This window comes from Solea solea, chromosome 2 (assembly GCF_958295425.1).
Source record: "Solea solea chromosome 2, fSolSol10.1, whole genome shotgun sequence".
NCBI classification, from domain to species: domain Eukaryota; kingdom Metazoa; phylum Chordata; class Actinopteri; order Pleuronectiformes; family Soleidae; genus Solea; species Solea solea.
In genome coordinates this window covers 16,691,564-16,712,603 of record NC_081135.1, presented here as the reverse complement: position 1 = coordinate 16,712,603, position 21,040 = coordinate 16,691,564, and the positions used below count along the sequence as shown (strand labels likewise).

Here is a 21,040-nt window from a genome sequence, read left to right as displayed (position 1 = left end):
AATAAGACTATTAAGATTAAAAGAATGTTGTTGTAATACAGTAGATAGCCAATTTCGGAGAGTAACTTGTGTGAAGTGACTGTGGTAGTAGTTGCAGCAATGAGCATTTTACTCCACCACCTAAGCAGAAAACATGTTTTAGAGTACCAAGAATATACAAGACAGTCTAGCTGCAGACCTGCACTGTCAGGACCCTTCGTTGCAGACCTGCACTGTGAGGTCTCCTGCACTGTCAGGACCGGAAGTTGATTCGAAGCCTTTCAAAATAAGAGCGACCATACCGGAAGCACGTATTTTTCGTTCCCAATGTTTCTTGGATCTTTATTTTATGTTTACAATGTAAATATGTTTACGTGTATCCATGTGTTTAATGAAAGAGATTTAAAAAAAAAAAAAACTGTATATCTTTCCAGTTCAACTGTATAAGGTGAAAAAACTCAGGAAAATGTCAAGATAAAAAACGAACAAAATATTATATACTGCTGGACCATATACATATTGATTTACTTATTTTTTTTATATAGGCAATATCTTATGTTTGTTTGCAATTATAACACCTCATAATTCATTTAATAATTGCTTAATATTGTTTGTGCTATGTTCTTACCTTGTGCTATTGGACCACATGGAGGGTGTGAGGGTTGATGATTTTAAATGAACTTAGCTTTGTGTATTCAAAGTGAATTACTGAATACCTATGACTCAGATAACCAATATCTCCTAAGCAGTTTTTTTTTCTTTTTCCACAATTTTAACTTTTTTTTTTTTTTTTCTTTCCTTTGTACTCACAGTACGACAAGTACCCTCGTTTGTCCATAATCTCTTCACAGAAGAGCCACATATCTTCAATCTGGTAAAAAATAAATTTAAAAGGCTCAAGAATTAATTCTTTCTCTTCCTCATTCAGATCCATCGTGTCAAACAGCTTTCCCATTTCCTGCGCAGCCTCCTCAGTTTGGGTGCTGTTCATGTTCAAAATCTGAGGCATCTCCACTCTGGCTGCAAACAAGTGTTGATGTCGTAATAAGTAAAACAAAATTATATACAAATTATATGATATAACTCAGTTTTCTTGGTCTTTGAGTAGGAAAATGGCACATTTAAGTGAGCACTATCATACGATAACAACGCTGAAAACTACCCAAAAGTCCAAAACCCGATTCTTTCAAATTAATATAACTTTACAGGACAATATATAGTGTGCAACATAACGTTCTAGTGAATAAAGACGGTTTCTGTTTCTTCGTATGACGCAAAGTTGTTGTCACTTGACTGTTACTCACCTCGTCGTCTTCACACTTCACATGGGGAATGAAAAATACGTGCTTCAAGTATGCTCGCTTTTATTTTGAATGTATGCTTCCGGTATGCTCGCTTTTATTTTGAAAGGCTTCAAATCAACTTCCAGTCCTGACAGTGCAGGAGACCTCACAGTGCAGGTCTGCAACGAAGGGTCCTGACAGTGCAGGTCTGCAGCTAGACCCCTCTCAGAATATATGCATTTACATTCACACACACACACACACACACACACACACCCACACACAAAACACTCTCTGACTCGACCATTCGACCACCCACTCAACAGAGCACTCACTCATGCTCATGCATAAAAAATACCATTGTATACTGTGAAAACGTTTACATTTTTGGTCATACAGTTCCACCCAGCACTATCTTACACTAATAAGTAAAGCCGGCAGTGAAAAATGTGTTTGCTTTTGTTTCCATGTTATATTTATTTCTGGTGTGTCTTTCTCAGGACCAACACCCTGACAGCTCTGATCTTCATGCTTCCATAGTGGCCTTCAAAAACCTTGCAGTAAGAGACATAGACACACACACACACACACACACACACACACATACACCATGGACAGGTTTAAAAAATTAAAAACTGTGGTTACAGGAAGTATAATGGTATAGATCCTCCCTTCCTCCCACAGTCCAAAAACAAAACATGCGAAATTGGGAATGAGGTTAATTGGACACTCTAAATTGACCGGTGTGGATGGTTGTTCATCTCTATATGTTGTCCCTGTGATGGACTGGAGACCTGTCCAGGGTGTGATCCCGCCTTTCGCCCAATGCCAGCTCCCTCGCGACCCTCGTGTGGAGGATAAAACAGTAGTGCATAAATGAATGAATGAAAAGTTTCACGTTTTATGAAGACATTTTTACATTAATATTAGGGGTGTCAAATTATCGCGTTAATTGTGATTAATTAATTACATTCATATTTAGCGAGTTATGTTTTTAATCACGGCTGCATCTGTTCAAGTTTGTTAAAACAATACATGACTTTATAAAGCTACTTTTTTGTTTAGATCAATCTTTATCTCAAAACTTTAATGAAATAATCATAACTTTGTCAAAAATCATTTGGTATGTTTATGTAGGATCAGACACTCTACAGTCACCATCACATTTAACATTGTTCTGTCCAATTATTCAGGATTATTCAGCTGCAACATGCAACTTCACCAATAAATGTGGCAATATTACACACTGTACCTTTAACAAATCAGGATGAATTTTTTTCCAAGGGAATTTTAGAAATATTCCAAACTAGAAATGTTCCCTGGGAATTAGGGAATGAATGAGAATGAATTGGACATTTTGGATAATTTAAAGGAACTGTGTCATATCCAAATTTAAAAATCTTATTGTCATAAGTAGATATGCATGCAAAAGAATGCATTTAAAAATGTGACACAGTTTCATTTGTGAGTAGAACTTTATCATTCATTGAACTATCAGTTCTTTCATTGAACAACAAAAAAAAGAAATCATCTGTGATGTCTCAGTAGCCCTGCAGTAAGTAGTATGCTATGTGCCTATGGTTGAGGAATAGCATTGATATTCAACTGTATTTGAAAACAAATCTGATTGTTTTATTCAAGATTATGCCAACAAATATAATATATTTTGTACAAGACTGGATAGGTTTCAAGGTTGGGAACTTAAAATGTAAGTTCCCAACCTTGAAACCTGAAAATGTCCAGTTTATTTCTGTATTTTGTAACCCCATGTACGATGGTACTAGTTATATGCAGGTAAAGTTTTATACAGATCCAATGTAGGTGTGTAAAACACAAGTGACAAAGTGTTGCCTTGGGGGAGGTCTGCGCTCACTTGTTTGAATATAAATCATTTTACATTACATGAACAGGAAACTGAGGGAATGATTCATCTTCATGATTTGATTTTGTTCCATGTGTGCCTTTTTATGTGTGTGTGTGTCCAGGCTCAGTGTCTGGAGGTGAGAAAGAAGAAGGACCTGGAGTTGCATATTTTAACAGAGCCAATCCGAAACTGGGAAGGGGATGACATCAAAAGTCTTGGGCCTGTTCTGCACATGTCCCAGGCAACAGTGCACACACAGAACTGTCAGGTACCATCAGAATCTCTCTGAATTACTAATTACTATTAATAAATAATTACTACTATAAGTAATTACTACTATTAATAAATGCAATTTTTTACAGCTCACATCTTGTTTGAAATGGACTGCCAGATATACTTGAGAAATACTAGTTTAGTTATTTTACCTGAGGTTATTACATACATGTTACATGTTAGACTAGTGCAGGACATGTATGCCAACTGTGAGACAGCGGTGAGGTGTGCTGTAGGTGTGACAGAGAAGTTCAAGGTGGAGGTGGGACTACATCAGGGTTCGGCTCTGAGTCCCTTCTTGTTTGCGGTGGTGATGGACAGAATGACAGATGAGGTCAGACAGGAATCTCCATGGACTATGATGTTTGCAGATGACATTGTGATCTGTGGTGAGAGCAGAGACCAGGTGGAGAAAAGCTCGAGAGGTGGAGATATGCTCTAGAAAGGAGAGGAATGAAGGTTAGTCGCAGCAAGACAGAATATATGTGTGTGAATGAGAGGAACCCAAGTGGAACCATGAGGCTACAGGGAGTGGAGATAAAGAAGGTGGAGGATTTTAAGTATTTAGGGTCAACAGTCCAGAGCAGTGGAGATTGTGGAAAAGAGGTGAAGAAAAGTGTTCAAGCTGGTTGGAATGGGTGGAGAAAAGTGTCAGGGGTAATGTGTGATAAAAAGAGTATCAGCCAGAATGAAAGGAAAGATATACAAGACAGTGGTGAGACCAGCGATGCTGTATGGTCTAGAGACAGTGGCACTGAGGAATAGACAGGAAGCAGAGCTGGAGGTAGCAGAGATGAAGATGTTGAGGTTCTCTTTGGGAGTGACAAAGATGGATAGGATCAGGAATGAGTCAATCAGAGGAACAGCACATGTTAGATGTTTTGGAGATAAGGTCAGAGAGGCCAGAATGAGATGGTTTGGTCATGTACAGAGGAGGGATAGTGAGTATATTGGTAGAAGGATGCTGGGGTTGGAACTGCCAGGCAGGAGGTCCAGAGGAAGACCAAAGAGAAGGTTTATGGATGTAGTGAAAGAGGACATGAAGTTAGTTGGTGTGAGAGAGGGGGAAACAGAGAACAGGGTGAGATGGAGGAGGTTGATTCGGTGTGGCGACCCCTGAAGGGAGCAGCCGAAAGGAAAAGAAGAAGAAGTTTATGACCCAAAAAAAGAGTTCACAAAAGCTGTTTTGCCTTTCAGGAGTCAAATGAACGCTACCTCATCCTCTTCCCTCATACACTACTCATGTTATCTGCCAGCCTGAGAATGAGTGGATTCATCTATCAGGTACATTTTCTCTGTATGCTCCTCGACGCATCACAAACCCCAGTCCACTGACTAATGCTGTGTTTATGCTCTGTGTATCTCTGAAAGGGGAGGATGCCACTAACAGGGATGCTCATCTCCAGAATAGAGGATGGAGAAAACCTGAGGAATGCTTTTGAAATATCTGGTCAGTCTCTTTCTCTGTAACTCACTGAACAGACATTTCTGGTGTGAACTCATTTATAAAATCCAACTAGAGTTTATCATTTTTACATCTTATAATGCACTGGCAAGGAACCAGGAAGAATTTGTTCTCACTTAAAACGCCTATTGTACTTAATAAGACCCTTGATTCATGAAACTTAAAATAACATAAAAGCAATAATATCTGAAAAACACTTTCAGATATTGCAAATTAGTAACATAACCCTCAATAACTTCAGAATTATTGCTTATTATTAGTAAGTAAGGAAGTTGTTGTATTTGAATCTCAATATGCTTTGCTTAGTATGGACTTCATAAGGTGGTAGTATCACAAGAATAAGAAAAGGAGGCAACATTAGATTAGGGAACATGTGTTGGTTATTGAGGGAAAACTCTTAGTTAATGGCTTACTGGTTGTATAATAAGGCCATGCAGAATAAGGCATTAATAAGCAACAAGCAAAATAATAATCACCAATTATGAGCCAATATCTTACTAATTTACATACTAATAAGCAACAAATTAATGGTGAATATGTGTTCCCTAATCTAAAATGTTACAGAAAAATCAAATATATTTGTCCAACAGATTTTTGACATTGAAAAAGACTCCACATCAAATTGAATATCACACTAATCTAGCTTACCCCGACCATTTCTATGTTTTGATTAAATAAATTGTGGGAAATGTAGGAAGCCATTACCTCATATCATGTTAACATATTTGGCTGTGTGTGTGTATATGTTTTGTTGTGCAGGTGGACAGTGTGAGCGGATGCAGGTGGCGTGCAACAGTCAGCACGATCTACAGGACTGGCTCGACCTTCTCACCAAACAGACACACACTCCAGCTACACACAGACACTCACACAAGCCCCAGTCCATCTATCACACAGTAAGTCAGTTTAGTCAGCTCATCCACTGTGTCACTAGTTCCCACACACTGGGTCATGGGAGATATTTTCTTCAGTCTCTAAAGAAATCTGCAGAATTTCCCCAACCGTTTATTTTATTTGTATGTGTGTAATGTATCTCCTCTCCTCTCCTCTCCTCTCCTCTCCTCTCCTCTCCTCTCCTCTCCTCTCCTCTCCTCTCCTCCTCCCAGCTGCCCATTCAACCGGTCAGTCCAACCAGACACTCTGAGTCTCGTGGAGGGAGCAGTGGTCACAGTTTCACTCTTCCTCACCTCTCCTCCTATGGAACGTTACACAGTAGTCTGATGTGGGGGTCTCTGGAGCCACCGAGTACCCCCAAACACTGGAGCCTGAGCTGCCTCCGCCCTGCACCTCCTCTGCGACCCTCTGCTGCTCTCTGCTACAAGGAGGTACTTGATATCACGTTAAAATCAAATTACACAATGAAAAAAAGTTGAGAAAGGCGTCCTGTTAACTGAAAGAAGAACCGAATCTCTAATAAAAACATAATTGCACTTTATTTAATAGGATATGAGTAAAAGTCCCAAGAACATGAAGAAACTGCTCCCGAAGAGGAAGCCAGAGAGAAAACCTTCAGAGGAGGACCTCACTGCCAGAAAGAGTAAGTACTGTATATTGAAGTCACCCTGACCATGTTCCATTTGAGAAGTTGGAAAAAAAGATGGACACAAGTGGGCTAGCCATTATCAGCAATACCAGTCTATAACAGCACTCTACATGGTATTTTGTGCACACAAACAGCATACCAACATTTCTACAGTTTAAAATGAAACAGTACTATGTGTACAACGGATTTACTCCGAAACAAATACGACAGAAGTGCTGTAGTAGGTAAAAGTAGCAGTGTTTGTATGGTGGCAGCCTGTGTGCTGCGTTCATTGCTGTCACGAAAATAATAAACCTCGCTTCCAAACAGAAACACTAGGCCAATCACTTATCAGTTTCTACTTATTATCACCACTTATTTGTACACATTATACATCTATTTCTAAAATGTTTACACTGTATTTTCAATTAAAAAACAACAAACAAAACACAAACAAAAATCCCACTATACATTATAAATTCATTCTATTTTATTGTTTTTCTTAAAAAAACTAAACGTGACAGAACTGCTAACAGGTTTGGGTGGGGTGTCCATGCTCTTGTGCAGAATCACACAGATTAACTAGTAGATTACCAATTTTAACCATTGGGCAGCCCTTGGTCCAGTGGAAAGGGAACTTGACTTGTAACTGGAGGGTTGCCGATTTCATGAACTATGAACACTTATTTCCAATGTGGTCCTCAGGAAAGACACATAGCAGCAGGCAACAACAAAGACATAGAAAATGCTACTGTTGAGAATATCACTGCTAAAAACTAGAATTTCAAATTAGCACATATGGAAATTGAAAATTCAAAATGAAGGTATTGAAATACACCGACATTACTTGCTGCTTCACACACTAATGGTTACAGGTAGACGTTGTGCTGTGTTGAACTGAGCTCCATGTTTCTGTTGTGGAACTACGTCCATGTCCCTTTGTCCTGTCCTTGTCCCTCAGGTATGGCAGCTTTAGAGGAGGACGCTCAGATACTGAAGGTGATTGAAGCCTACTGTACCAGCGCCAAGACACGGCAGACTCTCAACTCCAGTGAGTTGACACATCATGGGTCATAACACAGCATGAACACTGCCACCTACTGATTGTTACTGCTAACACTGTTTGTTCTCTTCTCTAATCATGTTTTCTCTCTCCTGTTTTTTGTCTTCCTTTCATTCCTCGGCTTTCCTCATCCTCCATTCCTTGTTTTTCCATTAACCACTTTATTCTTATGCTCAATTTTATTTTAATGATGCCCATTTTTCACTCTTTAATGTAAACATTTATTTAATTTGGGTTGGTCTGGCCTAAATTCCTTATTTATGTTTTTATTGTTTTCTGTACGATCTCAATATGGTTTGTCCTACCCCGTCCCCCCCCCCCAACATTCAATTTGGTTTTGGTTCCATCTACCACTTATGGCACAGCTTGGCAGGGGACTGACCTCATGCACAACCATGTGCTCGGTGACACCAGCCTCACCATTGCTGGGCTACCCGGCAACCTGCCATGTTCTGACCAATCAGAGGACTCGGATTATGACAGTATCTGGACCAGCCATAGTTACAGGACTGCCTCGTTTTCTCGTAAGATATTGGTGTCAAACCAGAGACACATTGGCGAAAAAAACTAGCTCCTGAGTAGAGATACACTACACGTTTACTAGCCCGAACCTTTCACCTGCTGTCTGTGTTTCTTTGTGTCTGCTTTTCTAATCGTATAGCATGAGCAAGCATATGCCTCCTTTTACTGTGTAATGTGTTTAAAGGTGGGTGTGTACTTAGAGTCAGTGCATGCAAACCAAACATAAAGATCAAGTAACTTAATGAAAGCTGCAGTCTGGAACCTTTGATGTTGTTGGTAATGTTATTATTCTGCCTCTGTTTGGTCTTAGTGAGCAGCCATTGTGTAACATTATTTGTATACTCTGTCCTTTATCTGAAAATATGCTCTGTCAATCAATAAGATCAGAGCTGACCAAGACAGAGTTTGTGTGTATACAGCTGCAGCACAAAGGCAGATGGGGACAAAAGGCCCATATTCCATCTAACCAGGTTTTTTGATTAGTAGAATTCACTTCAAAAACTTTGAGTGAAGAACTTCTGTGTTTTCAGCAGAGCTGCAACTAGCAATTAATTTAATCTTTAAAAAAATATATAAATATTTCATCTGTCGATTTTCAGTTAATTAAATTCAATTAAAATTGTTAGAAAATTCAATTCAATTCAATTTTATTTTATTTATTTTTTAAATGTTGACCAGTGTTTTTCAAACCTGAAAATAGTGATGTCCCCAAATTCCTTTGTTAAATGGAGCAAAGAAACCAGAAAATATTCACTCAAATATATCAAATATTCAACAGATTTGTGTGTGCAATTAGATCTAATCAGAGTCGTGTGGAGCTGAATGTAACAGACATTTGTTTATAAGATGCACTCTACAGCGTTAACTCTATGCTGTTTTGTTGGGCTACAGCTCACTGTTATATTAATTACTGACAACACAATAATCTGAATTATTGTGTTTTCTCTGTAATCTCATCCTCCTTTTGCTTCAACTGATACAAATATATTTTTTTATTTTTTGTATGTTTGGTGGTCATTTTGTATGTGAGGCATATGCTAATGTCGTTGCTAATGTCAATCAGGCTCCAGCAGGAAGGATGTTCACATGTTGTTCCCAGAGGAGGAGAAGATTATTGTGGAGGAAACCAGGAGCAACGGACAAACTGTAGTGGAGGAGAGGTACACACACACACACACACACACACACACACACACATACTGTACCGGTTTGGGCAGCTGTCCCTTTAAGGACTCTGCATTGACTTCTGTTAATTTGAACAGCCTAAACAAAGCGTTATCCTCAACCCTAACCATAGCCAGTTAATCTAACCTTAACCTAACCATAATTCTTACCTAAATTTAACCAGTTCTTTAAAAATTAGGTTCTCCCTCATTAGGACCAGGTTTTGGTCTACAGTACATGAGGACTACTGGTCCTGACAAAGTCAGTATTTATATCAGAACATGTCACACAGTCTGGTTTCCATGACTTCAGTGGACATTACATTGACTTACAATGACTTCCTGGAGATTTACTCAAACTACTACTGGCTTAACCCTAATCCTAACTCTAACCTCATCCTAACCACCTTGACCTTTTTCACCTTGAAATGTAATAATTTACCATATGAGTACTTGATTTTTGTCCACATAAGGAAGACAAGTCCCCAGAATGTGAGTGTGTAAATGGGTTTTACACAACATGAGTACACACACACACACACACACACACACACAGATCAATATAAATACAATGAAGTGAATGGTGATAACTGGTCAAAATGTATATAAATAGCTCACTAATAAATACTCTAAGTGCTGTACATGCCTGAACTATAGTTAGGATAAGATTAAATACACATCCCACTGCTGCTGTGTCCCTGCAGGAGTTTAGTGGACACTGTGTACAGCCTCAAGGACGAAGTCCAGGAACTCAAACAGGTGAGTCACATTAATTACTAACATACATTACTAACATTCTCCATATTATCCATTTCCAGTCAAATGAAGAACCTAAAATTATTTACAGTGTTAATTACATGGTGTAATGGTGACTGATCGAGTTATCTTTCATGAGTGAAAACAAATAAATCAAATAAAAGAACCTTTGAAATCTGAGTGGAAAGACGGATTTGTAGTAAGAGGGAGAATGATGAAGGAAAATATTATTAGCCAGTGTTTCTCAAAAAATGTACATTAAACATTTAATGTTCTAGATAGGACTCACTTTTTAAAGATGGCTACAACATCAGTCTTGACGAGAGCAAATATATGTATAATGTAACGACCGTCATATCTGTATTCATTTTGAATTGGTAAACTGGTAAATAAAATAAAACGTTTTCCTTACAGGACAACAAGAGGATGAAGAGGACGTTGGAGGAGGAGCAGCGGGCGAGGAAAGAGCTGGAGAGGATTGTCAGAAGAGTTCTCAAGAACATGAATGACCCCATCTGGGATGAGACAAACCTCTGAAATGAAAAACACCACGGACAAATCCAGTTTTTGATTTGATTTGATTCTTTTAAATGACCAAATCTATGAAACGTTGTCCCAATGCTTCACCAGCTATTCAACACCTGTGCACTAAACTTTGGACCAAGAGAAAGACAGATTCCATCCCATCTGAGTGTAAAGCTGTGAAGCCAAATCAGCCGGTAGGTATAGTGACGTCACTTCCTATCTTGCTCTCTTCCTCTTTTCTTTTAGCTTTTAGAGCACTGACAAAAAACAACAGCAATCTTTTATTTCTTTCACATTCATCCTTATATATAAATGCACATTTATTTCAGGATTACTCAGATATGCCTTTAGTTATTGTAACCTTTATATACTGATAAGAACTAACAAAAAATGAAGTAGCCTTTTTTGTTCTATCAAAGTTATTTAAGCTCATCCTAAAATAGCCAGCACTTGTGACCTCATGTTTTTTAAAGGATGAGATGAAAATTCTAAGTGTGACATGGACTAATGTGATTTATTGGTAGCTAGATAATAGTTCTCCATCTTGTAGTTTCAAAGTGAAACAGAAGATGGATATTCTCAGGAATCAACATCCATTTAAATTTTCCTCCAGAATGAAACATTTAAAGGTCACATAATGCAAGCAGCTGAGGTGAAGTCTGGTGAGAAAAGAAACAATGAGATGGCTGTTTAATGTTATACTTACGTCTAAAGCTAGTAGGTAACACTTTACAGTAGGAATTAATATGACTTTTATAAGCATTTACTAACAGTTTTCATTCATGTTTTTAACTCACCATTTATTAATGTTTGTCAGGTTAATTAAGTTATTCATTCATATATTATTCAAGGGTTTATAAAGCTCCTGTTAATGTCAGTAATATCTGTTAACTGATAACAGTTAAGTGACTGTAAATGTATTTCTTTAGTTAATATTTATAAAGGTTTTTGTGTCTGTGAAGTTGAAACATTTGTTTCCCTTAAGTGACACGTCTTTTAACTATGACTTCATAAGTGTACAGATTAAGCATTACTTATCTATTATTAAGCAGTGGGAAACATGTTCCACAAATGTTTGGTTTGGTTGTTTCAGGTCTCACAAGGTGCATTAATAAAGGTTAACAATGGTTAATAAATGCTTAATTATAGTAAAAGTGATGTTTATTCAATACCCTGATATCCCTGTGTTAACTGACGTTAATCCTTGAATAATGTATGAATTAATACCTTAATTAACCGTAATAACATTAGTAAATGTTCAGTTAAAACGTTAATTAACATGTAGTAAACGCTTATTACAGCATTTACTAATATTTATTAGTGTACCCTTATTGTAAAGTGTTACCAAATAAGGTTAACATGGCATGCTTTAAGTTCATTTGGGGAAAAAATAGCTTTGTTTTGTATCCCATCCAAATATCCTCTTTACAATATTACTAGTATTATTTATGGTGCTTAATATAGAATCACTTGTCAGTCTTTGCACTGTTTAACACTGAAACACCACAATCTGGAAAGTGTGGTTTTGAGTTGTTTGTTTTTTTAAAACTTTTTTGCCATTCCAGTGCAGATAAATTAATGTCTAATAAATGAAAGAGCTGTTGGTGAGTTTTCTGCACCTGAAAGATACCGTGGAGGAGACAGGGGATGGATGTAACACTTGTTTGTCTGTAATTTGCATAATATTGATGATTGAGCACCCTCATTTTGACAGAAAATAGCAAAGTTTTCAACTTCTCCAACTCTATCACAGAATTCAAGGACTGCCATTGTTACAGTCCACCCAGCTGCCAGACTGTGTTGTAACACAAATGGTAACAGTTAAGCACCATTCAGACAGGGTTAGTTTTACATGGGTAGGTGGTCATTTTACCACAGGGCATCTGTAATGTTAATGGACAATCAGTACGGGAAAATAAATCTCACTAAAACTACCACAAGTGGACATAAGCTAAAACGCCTATAATGCAAAACTAGACCAGGGAATGATTGTATTGGCATTTTATTAGCCACATAGCCTAGGACTACTACATAGTGAGGTGCTTACATCAATAAGCATTTACCTGAAGCAATCAGAAGTCCTGTGCCTCTGACAAGTGCTTTCAACCTTCTTGGAATGCTTGAAAATCTGGGTAAAACTACTTGTAAACAGGATATGACGGAATATTTACGCACTTATTTGCTGCTGGTCTATTCACACATGATTAGTATTACCTGGGGTAATTTTCCGGACCTTTTTACCCAAGGTAAAAGTTGCTGTAATCTGATTGACATCGTCTGGAAATAATGACTTACATGGCACACTTGGGCAGGACTAAAATCATTGAGAAGCTCGCGTAATAATTACTTTACCCCACCTCTCCATGTAAAACTAATCCCATCCGGTTTAAGAGTAAAGAATTAAAAGACCACACCACCAAATATTGTAATGTTTGTATATACATTAAGTTATTGTGCATGTGCACACACTTAGGAATCTTCCCATGGTTAACAAAGAAAAAAAAGACTGATCACTGACGGCTAAATGAAGAACAGTGTAAGAAGTGTGGATCCTAACATAAGAGCTTTGTTAAAAACTTCAATAGGAGGTCATGTCATCCACGGAAAAATACCAGGAAGACATAACATGAAGTGTGTATCTGTGTGTGTTATCCATTTAATCCCAGTAAAGGGAGTCACAGTGGTGACAGATGTATGTAGTCTTCGTGGGCCCAGAACTTGCAATTTACACATCTCACCCACTATTCTTTGGGTTTGGAATTTCCAAAGGGCTCCAAAAAATGACTTTCTTACCTGAAAATGTGTATTTTGACTACAATCTTAACACTTCTTCACACAGCCATGAACATTCACGTGCAAGGTCAGGCAGTTAGTGGTTATAAGTGAAACTGATCACATGACTCTTACATTATCCCTTACTGTTGAAAATGAGGCTGTACATTTGTAGAGTAACTAGAGTCACTGCAGTCAATAACACAAAAAGAAAAACAAGAGCAATTTAATATATGAGCTCTGTAAATCAGCAACAACATTAACATCATCAGAAAAACAGGTACAGGTACATGCATTTCAACTTTTTAGTCACTGTAGCTGCGAAATAGCATTTGAAAAACATTTGAACTGCACTGAACTGATAAAGAATGATCTCGCTGCCTTCTGTTTCAAGACCAAAGCCCACGCAATACAACACTGGAAATGTTAATGTTTTGTTTTTTTTTAATGCTTTTTACAAAATGTACTGCGAAATGATTGTGTTTTTTACTTTCAGCAGCTGATTTTGATTTGTAAGACTCTTTATTTTATACCTGACCTGGTTGGTTTGTAGAGAAAACCAGCATGTTTGTCACAGGGAGAAACACTGTTAAATACTTCACTAAAATGGAACTGCACTACTGTAAGCTGTCTAACCCAATATGTCGTGTTGACTCTCAGTGCTGTACTTATATGAATATGATACTTTTTTTTTTTTCCTATGATGAGAATATAGAATTATAACTCCTATAATTTATTTCACCCATTTGTTTGAATAAAATGAATCAAACATGTGTCAAGTGGTTCTTTATCAAAATTCACTTAGGATCGCAAGGATTGATCCTGTCCCTTACATTTCTAAGGGGTCCCTTTATTTGGCAAGCCTTTAAAAGAGACATGTTACCAACACTTGGAGAAAAAATCATAAGTCAATGTATGACTTGAGTATGGTTTATGAGATACAAAGTCATATTTATGTAATCCTATCGCATAATGAGATGCTAAGTGATAATTAGGAGATACTAAGTTAGTATCTCACAGTTAAACTTGGAAATCTGAGTTCTGACTGCCAATGGCAGGCAGCATTAGTTTGCATCAAATGAATATGCACTGGGTTACAAAGTTCATCAGACCTCAGAGTAAAAACCAAGACGTTCTCCTCCAGTCTGAGCCTTGTGGTCGTACATGTGGTCGCACATTTGCCTTCACACTGTAAGAATTAAACACAACTCCATAGATGGTCCAGTGTGTAAATGCAGCTCTTGTTTGGTGGAAGAGGGAACACAACAGTTCACATGTATTCACTGCACAGCTTCTATGCGGTTGCTGTTGAATTTGATTACCATGTATAAATATGAGACGGTGTGATGGCTTCCCTGGCTGATGACTGTTATCACTGCAATCAATAACATCACACAGTGAAATTGCCTGCAGGTTTTGGCAGGTTACCAGTGAGAAGCATTATTTCCATAACAACAGCAGAGAAAGGAGTCTTTGTGGAGTTGTCCTTACTAAATTGACGAGGCCTTTTACAGCCTTTGATACAGCGCTGGCTGCCTCACACAATGGAAGGCATATAATTTTGCAGATGTCGTCTGGAAAGCTCAAATGTCAATGCTTTTCACAACAGCACTGGTGCACTGCGAGAGGAATCATTGATTGGCTCACCTTTTGTCTCGAGCCATATATTCAGGAGGAGAAAGAAAGAAGAAGACGAAAAAAAAGTAAAGCCAAATTTGAAGGAGCGTCTTCTAAAGTTAGCATGTGCTGACGCCATTCATCTCCTTTAAATGTGTTCATGTACATGAAAAACATCATGAAGGCTTCAGTCAACCATTCAGTGAATGTACACTTGTAAATAATTAAAGAATGAAATGCTGATTTCACAGGCTTTAACTGTGAAGATTTACATATGTATGTGTTTTATTGTTGACATTAACAGAAGTGTGAGTAGTAGCCAGTAATTTGCTGTGAATGTACAGTAATATATGTTCAATTAACACATGTAAATAAAAATATTATATATATATATATATATAAAAAATGTATTACCACCTTGATTATAGGCCTTGTATAAAATAGATAGTTTAGTTTTTAGTTAGTTAGTTAGTTACTTTAGCATTAGCACTTATTTTTGTTTAATTCTTCTGCATAGACATGTTGGTATTGGCTGCATGTGTGAATGTGTGAAATAGAGTGTTGTTATTGACTGTTATTGCTAACAATAGCTTACAATGGCTTGCCCAAGATAAGTTTGCAACCATTGTGTTTGTGTTTGTGTGTTTGTGTGTGTGTTTTTTCAGATGTTTGTTTATGGGTAGAAGTACTGCACTAGTCTGGATAATGAAAAGGAATCTGGGTGTTCACATTTACAAAAACTCAAAAAAGTTTTTGTATGGAGACCCTCTTTTAGAAAGTTGCACCATGACCTAAATCAAAAAATCACAACCAATTATTTCCAAGAGATGTTTGATAAATTATAGATGACAAGAAAAAAAAAATCTTTCACGGGTCCCCACCCCTAACAAGTGAGTGCAGAAGAAAAGGGAAAGAAAGACCACAACCACACAACGCTACCTCCCACACCACCCGCCAGTCCAGGTAGCACAAAATATTTTTTTGTTATTTCCTCTCCATCAAATGGGCTTTTAGGGGAAAGGGAGGAAATAAAGAAACCTTTTCAGCAGCGCTGATTGAGTGAGAGAAGGAATGAATCCCTTTGGGATGCTGCATCCACTGAGGTCTTTTTATTTTCTTTGCTGTGGTAATCACAGAAAATTGAGTTTTCTATGAAAATAGAAAGCCTTTGTTGGCTTTTGAAAGGCTGGTAATTCATAAACAATAAGCCAGCTTCTTTTGTTTGGGCTATAATATATTCCTGCTGCTCTGAAAGAGCTCTGTCTGTCTGTCTGTGCTCTCTCACACACTCTCTCTCTCTCTCACACACACACACACAGTGAAGCCAGAGTAAAAGCGAGTCAGCAGGGGAAGAGAATATAAAAGGACGAAGAGAGGCAGGCTCTCCATTTGTCATCATGGATGAGAGATAGCAGGATGCTCCACTCCTCTACTCTACATCCTTCATCTGTCTTTCAATGATTTCTCCGTCTTCATCTTCTTCTTCATCTCTGTACGGACTAACTCTTGTGTTTTCTTCTTTTTTTTTAAGCAAAAAAAGGTCAAACTTTTCTTTCAAACGTTTGTTCTGGACAGCCAACAATCTGGAAGACTATGGCACGTTCGTCCATCAACGTACTTCACATTTTTGGGGGTTTCCATTGTTTTTACTGACCACTGAATAACTAAAGGGACGGCAAGAAAAAGATGACGCTGAGCAAAACCAGAATCCTTTTCTGTCCACAGTAAGAGACGGAAACTAACTTTAATGGAGCGACCCGTCGGCATGTGAATATCACAGGTTATCACTTTAATCTTACATTGTCACAATGGTTATATTAATAATGTTGAACTGAAGGAAACTGGATTCAATGAACAACTGAGTTTATCATCCCAGCCAGCAGGTCCATATGGGCCACATAAGGGTTATATTCAGATTGACGATATGCATGCCAAGCTGGTTCATCCATGGTTTCCATGATCACCCCACCTGTGTTTGCCCACTTCAAGCCCATGCCCACTAAATACCCTTTCCACGCTACCCAGGTATTAAGTGGGTACTAAGTGGGCATGGGCCTGAAGTGGACACATCATGTGGGTCCCATATGGTTTCAGCAACATGGACTTACTACACAGATGGGGCCACTACGGACAAACCTGGACGGCTCATCTGACATGTGGATTTGGACTCAACAACATGTAAGTGATGCTTTTTATGTTGTTTATTTAATTTACTTTGCCCTCATGTGGAGTACAAAGTGGTTCAAGAGGAGTGAGTGAGTGAGTGAGTGAATTTGCGTTTACGTCAGCTTTAATCTCTATAAGCTCATGACAGCAGAATAGGACAGGCCAGGACCAAGAGGAAAGGAATTGGACTTGTAACCTGTAACGGTTGCTGGTTCAAATTCACCCGAAACAGGAGAAGTGTTTTGGCTATTGCCAAAGCAACTTCTTTCCATCACAAACTAATGTGGATGCATTATTCAGACTTCTCATAATGGATGCCAACTTTCCCAGGCTCACACCGGCGTTTAGAGTGTCTTACAGTCTACCATTAATCTGTACTGGCTGAAGTGAAACAACATATTTTGTCAGGTTGACCAAAGTATGTCCCAAATGAGGCTCTGTAACCTTATGTGAGACGCAGGTTAGAACTCACAGTCCAAATTGGTTGTGTACATCGGGGTTTTAGAGTTGTCATTCCTGCAAAACTCTGAAGCAGGTTATTATCTGACTTATATGACAGTCACTGGGGCACACATGAAAAGAATGTCTCTGGCCAGGAGCTTATGATGGTGGCCTACACTAGATGAAGAGATTGAAAGGGAAGTGAATCGGTGTGAAATATGTACAGAGCAGTGTGACATAGTTTTGTAGTCAAGACCACCTAAACCAAGACCAAGTCGAGACCAAGACCACAGTGTATCGAGACCAAGACAAGACCAAGACTTTGAGGGGTCGAGACCGAGGCAAGACCAAGACCGTTACGCAAAATCACAGTCATGATATTAACAAGTTAATCCAAAAATGCATAGGCAATTTATTGATATCCCCACAGTTTTGGTCTTGACCAGTCTTGAAATAAAATCCCGAATCCACTTTGTCCGAGAAAAATGCAGTCGATTCCGAGACGAGACCGAGACCTTCAAAAAGTGACCGAACATCGAGTACTACAACACTAGTGTGACATGCGTGCTATAACACCTGCACATACATGGAAATGAGCCGTGGGAGAGAACAACAACTTGATTTTGTGGAAGTAATAACAATAATAATAAACTTTATTTACGTAAAACTTTTCTTAACAAATGTTTCAAAGTAAACAAACAAATGTTTCTTGTAGTTAAGGATGCATATGCTCAAGCAAGCAAGACTATTGAGGTTTAAAGAAACATGTATACGGTTTGCCAAAAGAGGTGGTGACTGATATAATGCTCCTCAATCAAAGTTCCTCAAGATGAATGTTGTTAAACACATTAAAACACCAGTGCATCACCCTGCGTCCAACAGATTGGCTGAGAGATTAGTCCAAAACTTCAAAAAGTCTTTGGCTAAGAGCAGAGCTGTGGGATGTCCTAACAACATTGTATTTCTAGTGTCTTGTTTAGTTACCATAACATGCCACACACAGCCACTAAGAAAACATTAAGAAAAGACAGGTCTGCACTAGACTGTCTGTCTAGTGCAGACCTGACATCTCAGGCCAGTGGGTGGAACCCACTTATGGAACCATAAGGCCAGAGCTCAGTGGAGACGTGCCCAAAAAGGAATGTGAACCCCGCTCAATGTTTGGACTTTGTAAAGGACAGGGTAAAAAGTTCACATACTGTGAGTGCATTGTTATTTGTGTACAGGGTACCGTTCGAAAAACTTTGCTGTACTGTTTAAAGGAACATAAGAAAACAGGGTATGATTGAGAAGGCTTTTGTTCTCCTGAAGGAGGGTCATGTGTCTACCTGTCTGTTGTTTAGATACTGAAGGAGGAGTTGAGATGCTGTTAATTTGTGAAGATGATAAAAATTGGGATGTTTTTATAGCAATAATTTGCATTTCCAAAACTTCCAAACAAGCACAATCTTAGTTAGACCATCCTGTCACACAACATACGGTGTAAATGTGCCCAGCCATGAGAAAACCAGGAACAAGTAGGCCGAGGGGCATTAGCGTTATTTACAGTTTCTGAAAGTGTGATTTCTAAGCTTTCCAACAATATCTAACACATGTAAATATGTGGCCATTTGAATGTGAGCACTCCTTTAACTGCTTTAGGGAGAATTTTAGCCTCAAAGATTTACACCTAACAAGGACCGTTCTGCATGGAGTTTGCATGTTCTCCTCGTGTGTGTGTGGGTTTTCTCCGGGTTCCTCCCACAGTCCAAAAACATGCAATATATGGGGATTATGTAAATTAAATGGTTGTTTGTCTCTATGTGTGGCCCTGTGATGGACTGGCAAACTGTCCAGGGTGTACCCCACCTATCGCCTTATGTCAGCTGAGATTGGCACAGCACCCCCGTGATTAAGCGGGTTAACATTTATGGATATGTATGTATGTATGTGTATATATGTATGTGTATGTATGCATATATATGTATATGTGTATGTATATGTATGTATGTGTGCGTATGTATGCATGTATCTGTGTATGTATGTATGTATGTATATATATATACATGTGTTGTGTGTATGTAGGTATACATACATATATATAGCATGGGTCACTTTCATTTTTATTTTTATATTTTTATTTTTATTCTTATCTTATTTTATTCTATTCTCTATTTTTAACAGTGCTGTGTATGGATGCTGGAGCTGTTAATTTCCCCAAGGGAACCTCCCAAAGGGATTAATAAAGTCGTCTGTCTGTCTGTCTGTCTGTCTGATGTACAAAAGCCCAATTAGTGACTGTAGTTGTAAATATCCTCTTTTTGCAGCACATCAGCTTCATGCTCTGTCTTGGAACTGTGTTAAACTGCATTGTCCCGATTAAATAACAACAAAAAAAAGATAATTTTATAATTAAGTAAACGATAATAAAGTTGTATACGCTCATTCTTAAGCATTAGTCGGATTGTTAGTTGAGAAACCACAAAAACCCTCTGAATGGCCCACTGATGCATCCACTGATAACCCTACAGTCGACCAGTTCCAGCTATTTCCCCCCAATGTTATTGTTCAAAATTATGACAATCCAGGCCTCGGTCGTTTTCACTGACTGTGGACAGAAATCACAGCAAACTGTAGATAAGTTAAAACTACTTAACGATCCTCAAAACCTGGGTTAATCTCCAACAACTACCAGGAGTCTGGTGTAGGAGTCACTAGTCACTCGTTTGTGTGTGTGTCGCGCATACAATAAAGTCGCCACAGTTTCACGCAGCCGTGCAGTGATGACTCCGCCCATGTTGAGTAGGTACTTTTTATTGTGGTGGAGAAGCAACCTAAAGCGTGCCGTGCCGTGCCGTGCCGTGCCGTGCCGTGCAGAGGCGAGGCGAGTAGAGTAGAGCCGGTGGAAATACGCCAATAGTCTCATATTGCTAATTAGAATTCCATATAAATACCGTTATTTCTTGCACTTAGCTCATAAAGGGGCAGTCCCAGAATGGAAGGACAGTTAGACATAATTTTTTTTCATTACTTTTTAATTTAAACAGTTTTGTGTTCGATTTTGTAAAATTTGGAATTAGAGTAAAAATCTGTGTATCTGTCACAATTTCAGTTATTGGTCTCATTTAGTAGTAATAGTCTAGAAGTAATATCTGTCCTGAAAAATCCATATCAGTCGACTCCTCACATACTGCGATTGCTTTATTCCTCATTTCAAGCCTTATTTTAAAAACATGCATTTCCAAGTAGCTGCAGTACGAGTCACATCACATTCACCTTGGCGTCTCTCAGCTTATGCCAGCAAGTGAAAGTGGGACTTATTCTTATAATCACTATAATTATATAATCTGCTTTCGACAAAATCTTCACCCTGTTTAGTTGTTGTAGTGCTTCTGTTGTTTCCACTGATAGAACAAATCCCATGAAACTCTGTAGCTTTGCCCGCTCAGTGTTGTGAGCATGGATGTATTCAGGAGGTTGGAGCGAAGCAGTAAAGTAGAATCATGTTACGCCCTCGAAAGTTACCCTCTCAGGCTCTGACCAGGGTGCTATTCACACTGGTTTAGGGTCACAATAAATATAATGGTATAACGGTTGAAATATTACATAGTATCGCTTTAATAAGATATTGCAGCTTAGTTTAAGTTTTT

General features: G+C 38.4%; 1 protein-coding gene across 4 annotated transcripts in view; it reads left to right on the top strand.

Annotated features, from left to right (window-relative positions):
- Positions 1–13,960, top strand: part of arhgef7b (Rho guanine nucleotide exchange factor (GEF) 7b) — a 34,438-nt gene extending 20,478 nt beyond the window's left edge. For 2 of the 4 annotated variants that reach the window (XM_058622642.1, XM_058622644.1), the window contains exons 11-22: positions 1,763–1,822; positions 3,248–3,394; positions 4,597–4,683; positions 4,771–4,849; positions 5,624–5,760; positions 5,971–6,189; positions 6,308–6,401; positions 7,348–7,437; positions 7,815–7,973; positions 9,035–9,131; positions 9,839–9,893; positions 10,305–13,960. In XM_058622642.1, coding sequence (XP_058478625.1) covers positions 1,763–1,822; positions 3,248–3,394; positions 4,597–4,683; positions 4,771–4,849; positions 5,624–5,760; positions 5,971–6,189; positions 6,308–6,401; positions 7,348–7,437; positions 7,815–7,973; positions 9,035–9,131; positions 9,839–9,893; positions 10,305–10,427 — 1,347 coding nt within the window. In that variant the 3' untranslated portion in view covers positions 10,428–13,960. The remainder of the gene's footprint in view (positions 1–1,762; positions 1,823–3,247; positions 3,395–4,596; positions 4,684–4,770; positions 4,850–5,623; positions 5,761–5,970; positions 6,190–6,307; positions 6,402–7,347; positions 7,438–7,814; positions 7,974–9,034; positions 9,132–9,838; positions 9,894–10,304) is intronic. The other 2 variants (XR_009239776.1, XM_058622643.1) reach the window with 2 other exon arrangements.
- Positions 13,961–21,040: the final 7,080 nt, after the last annotated feature.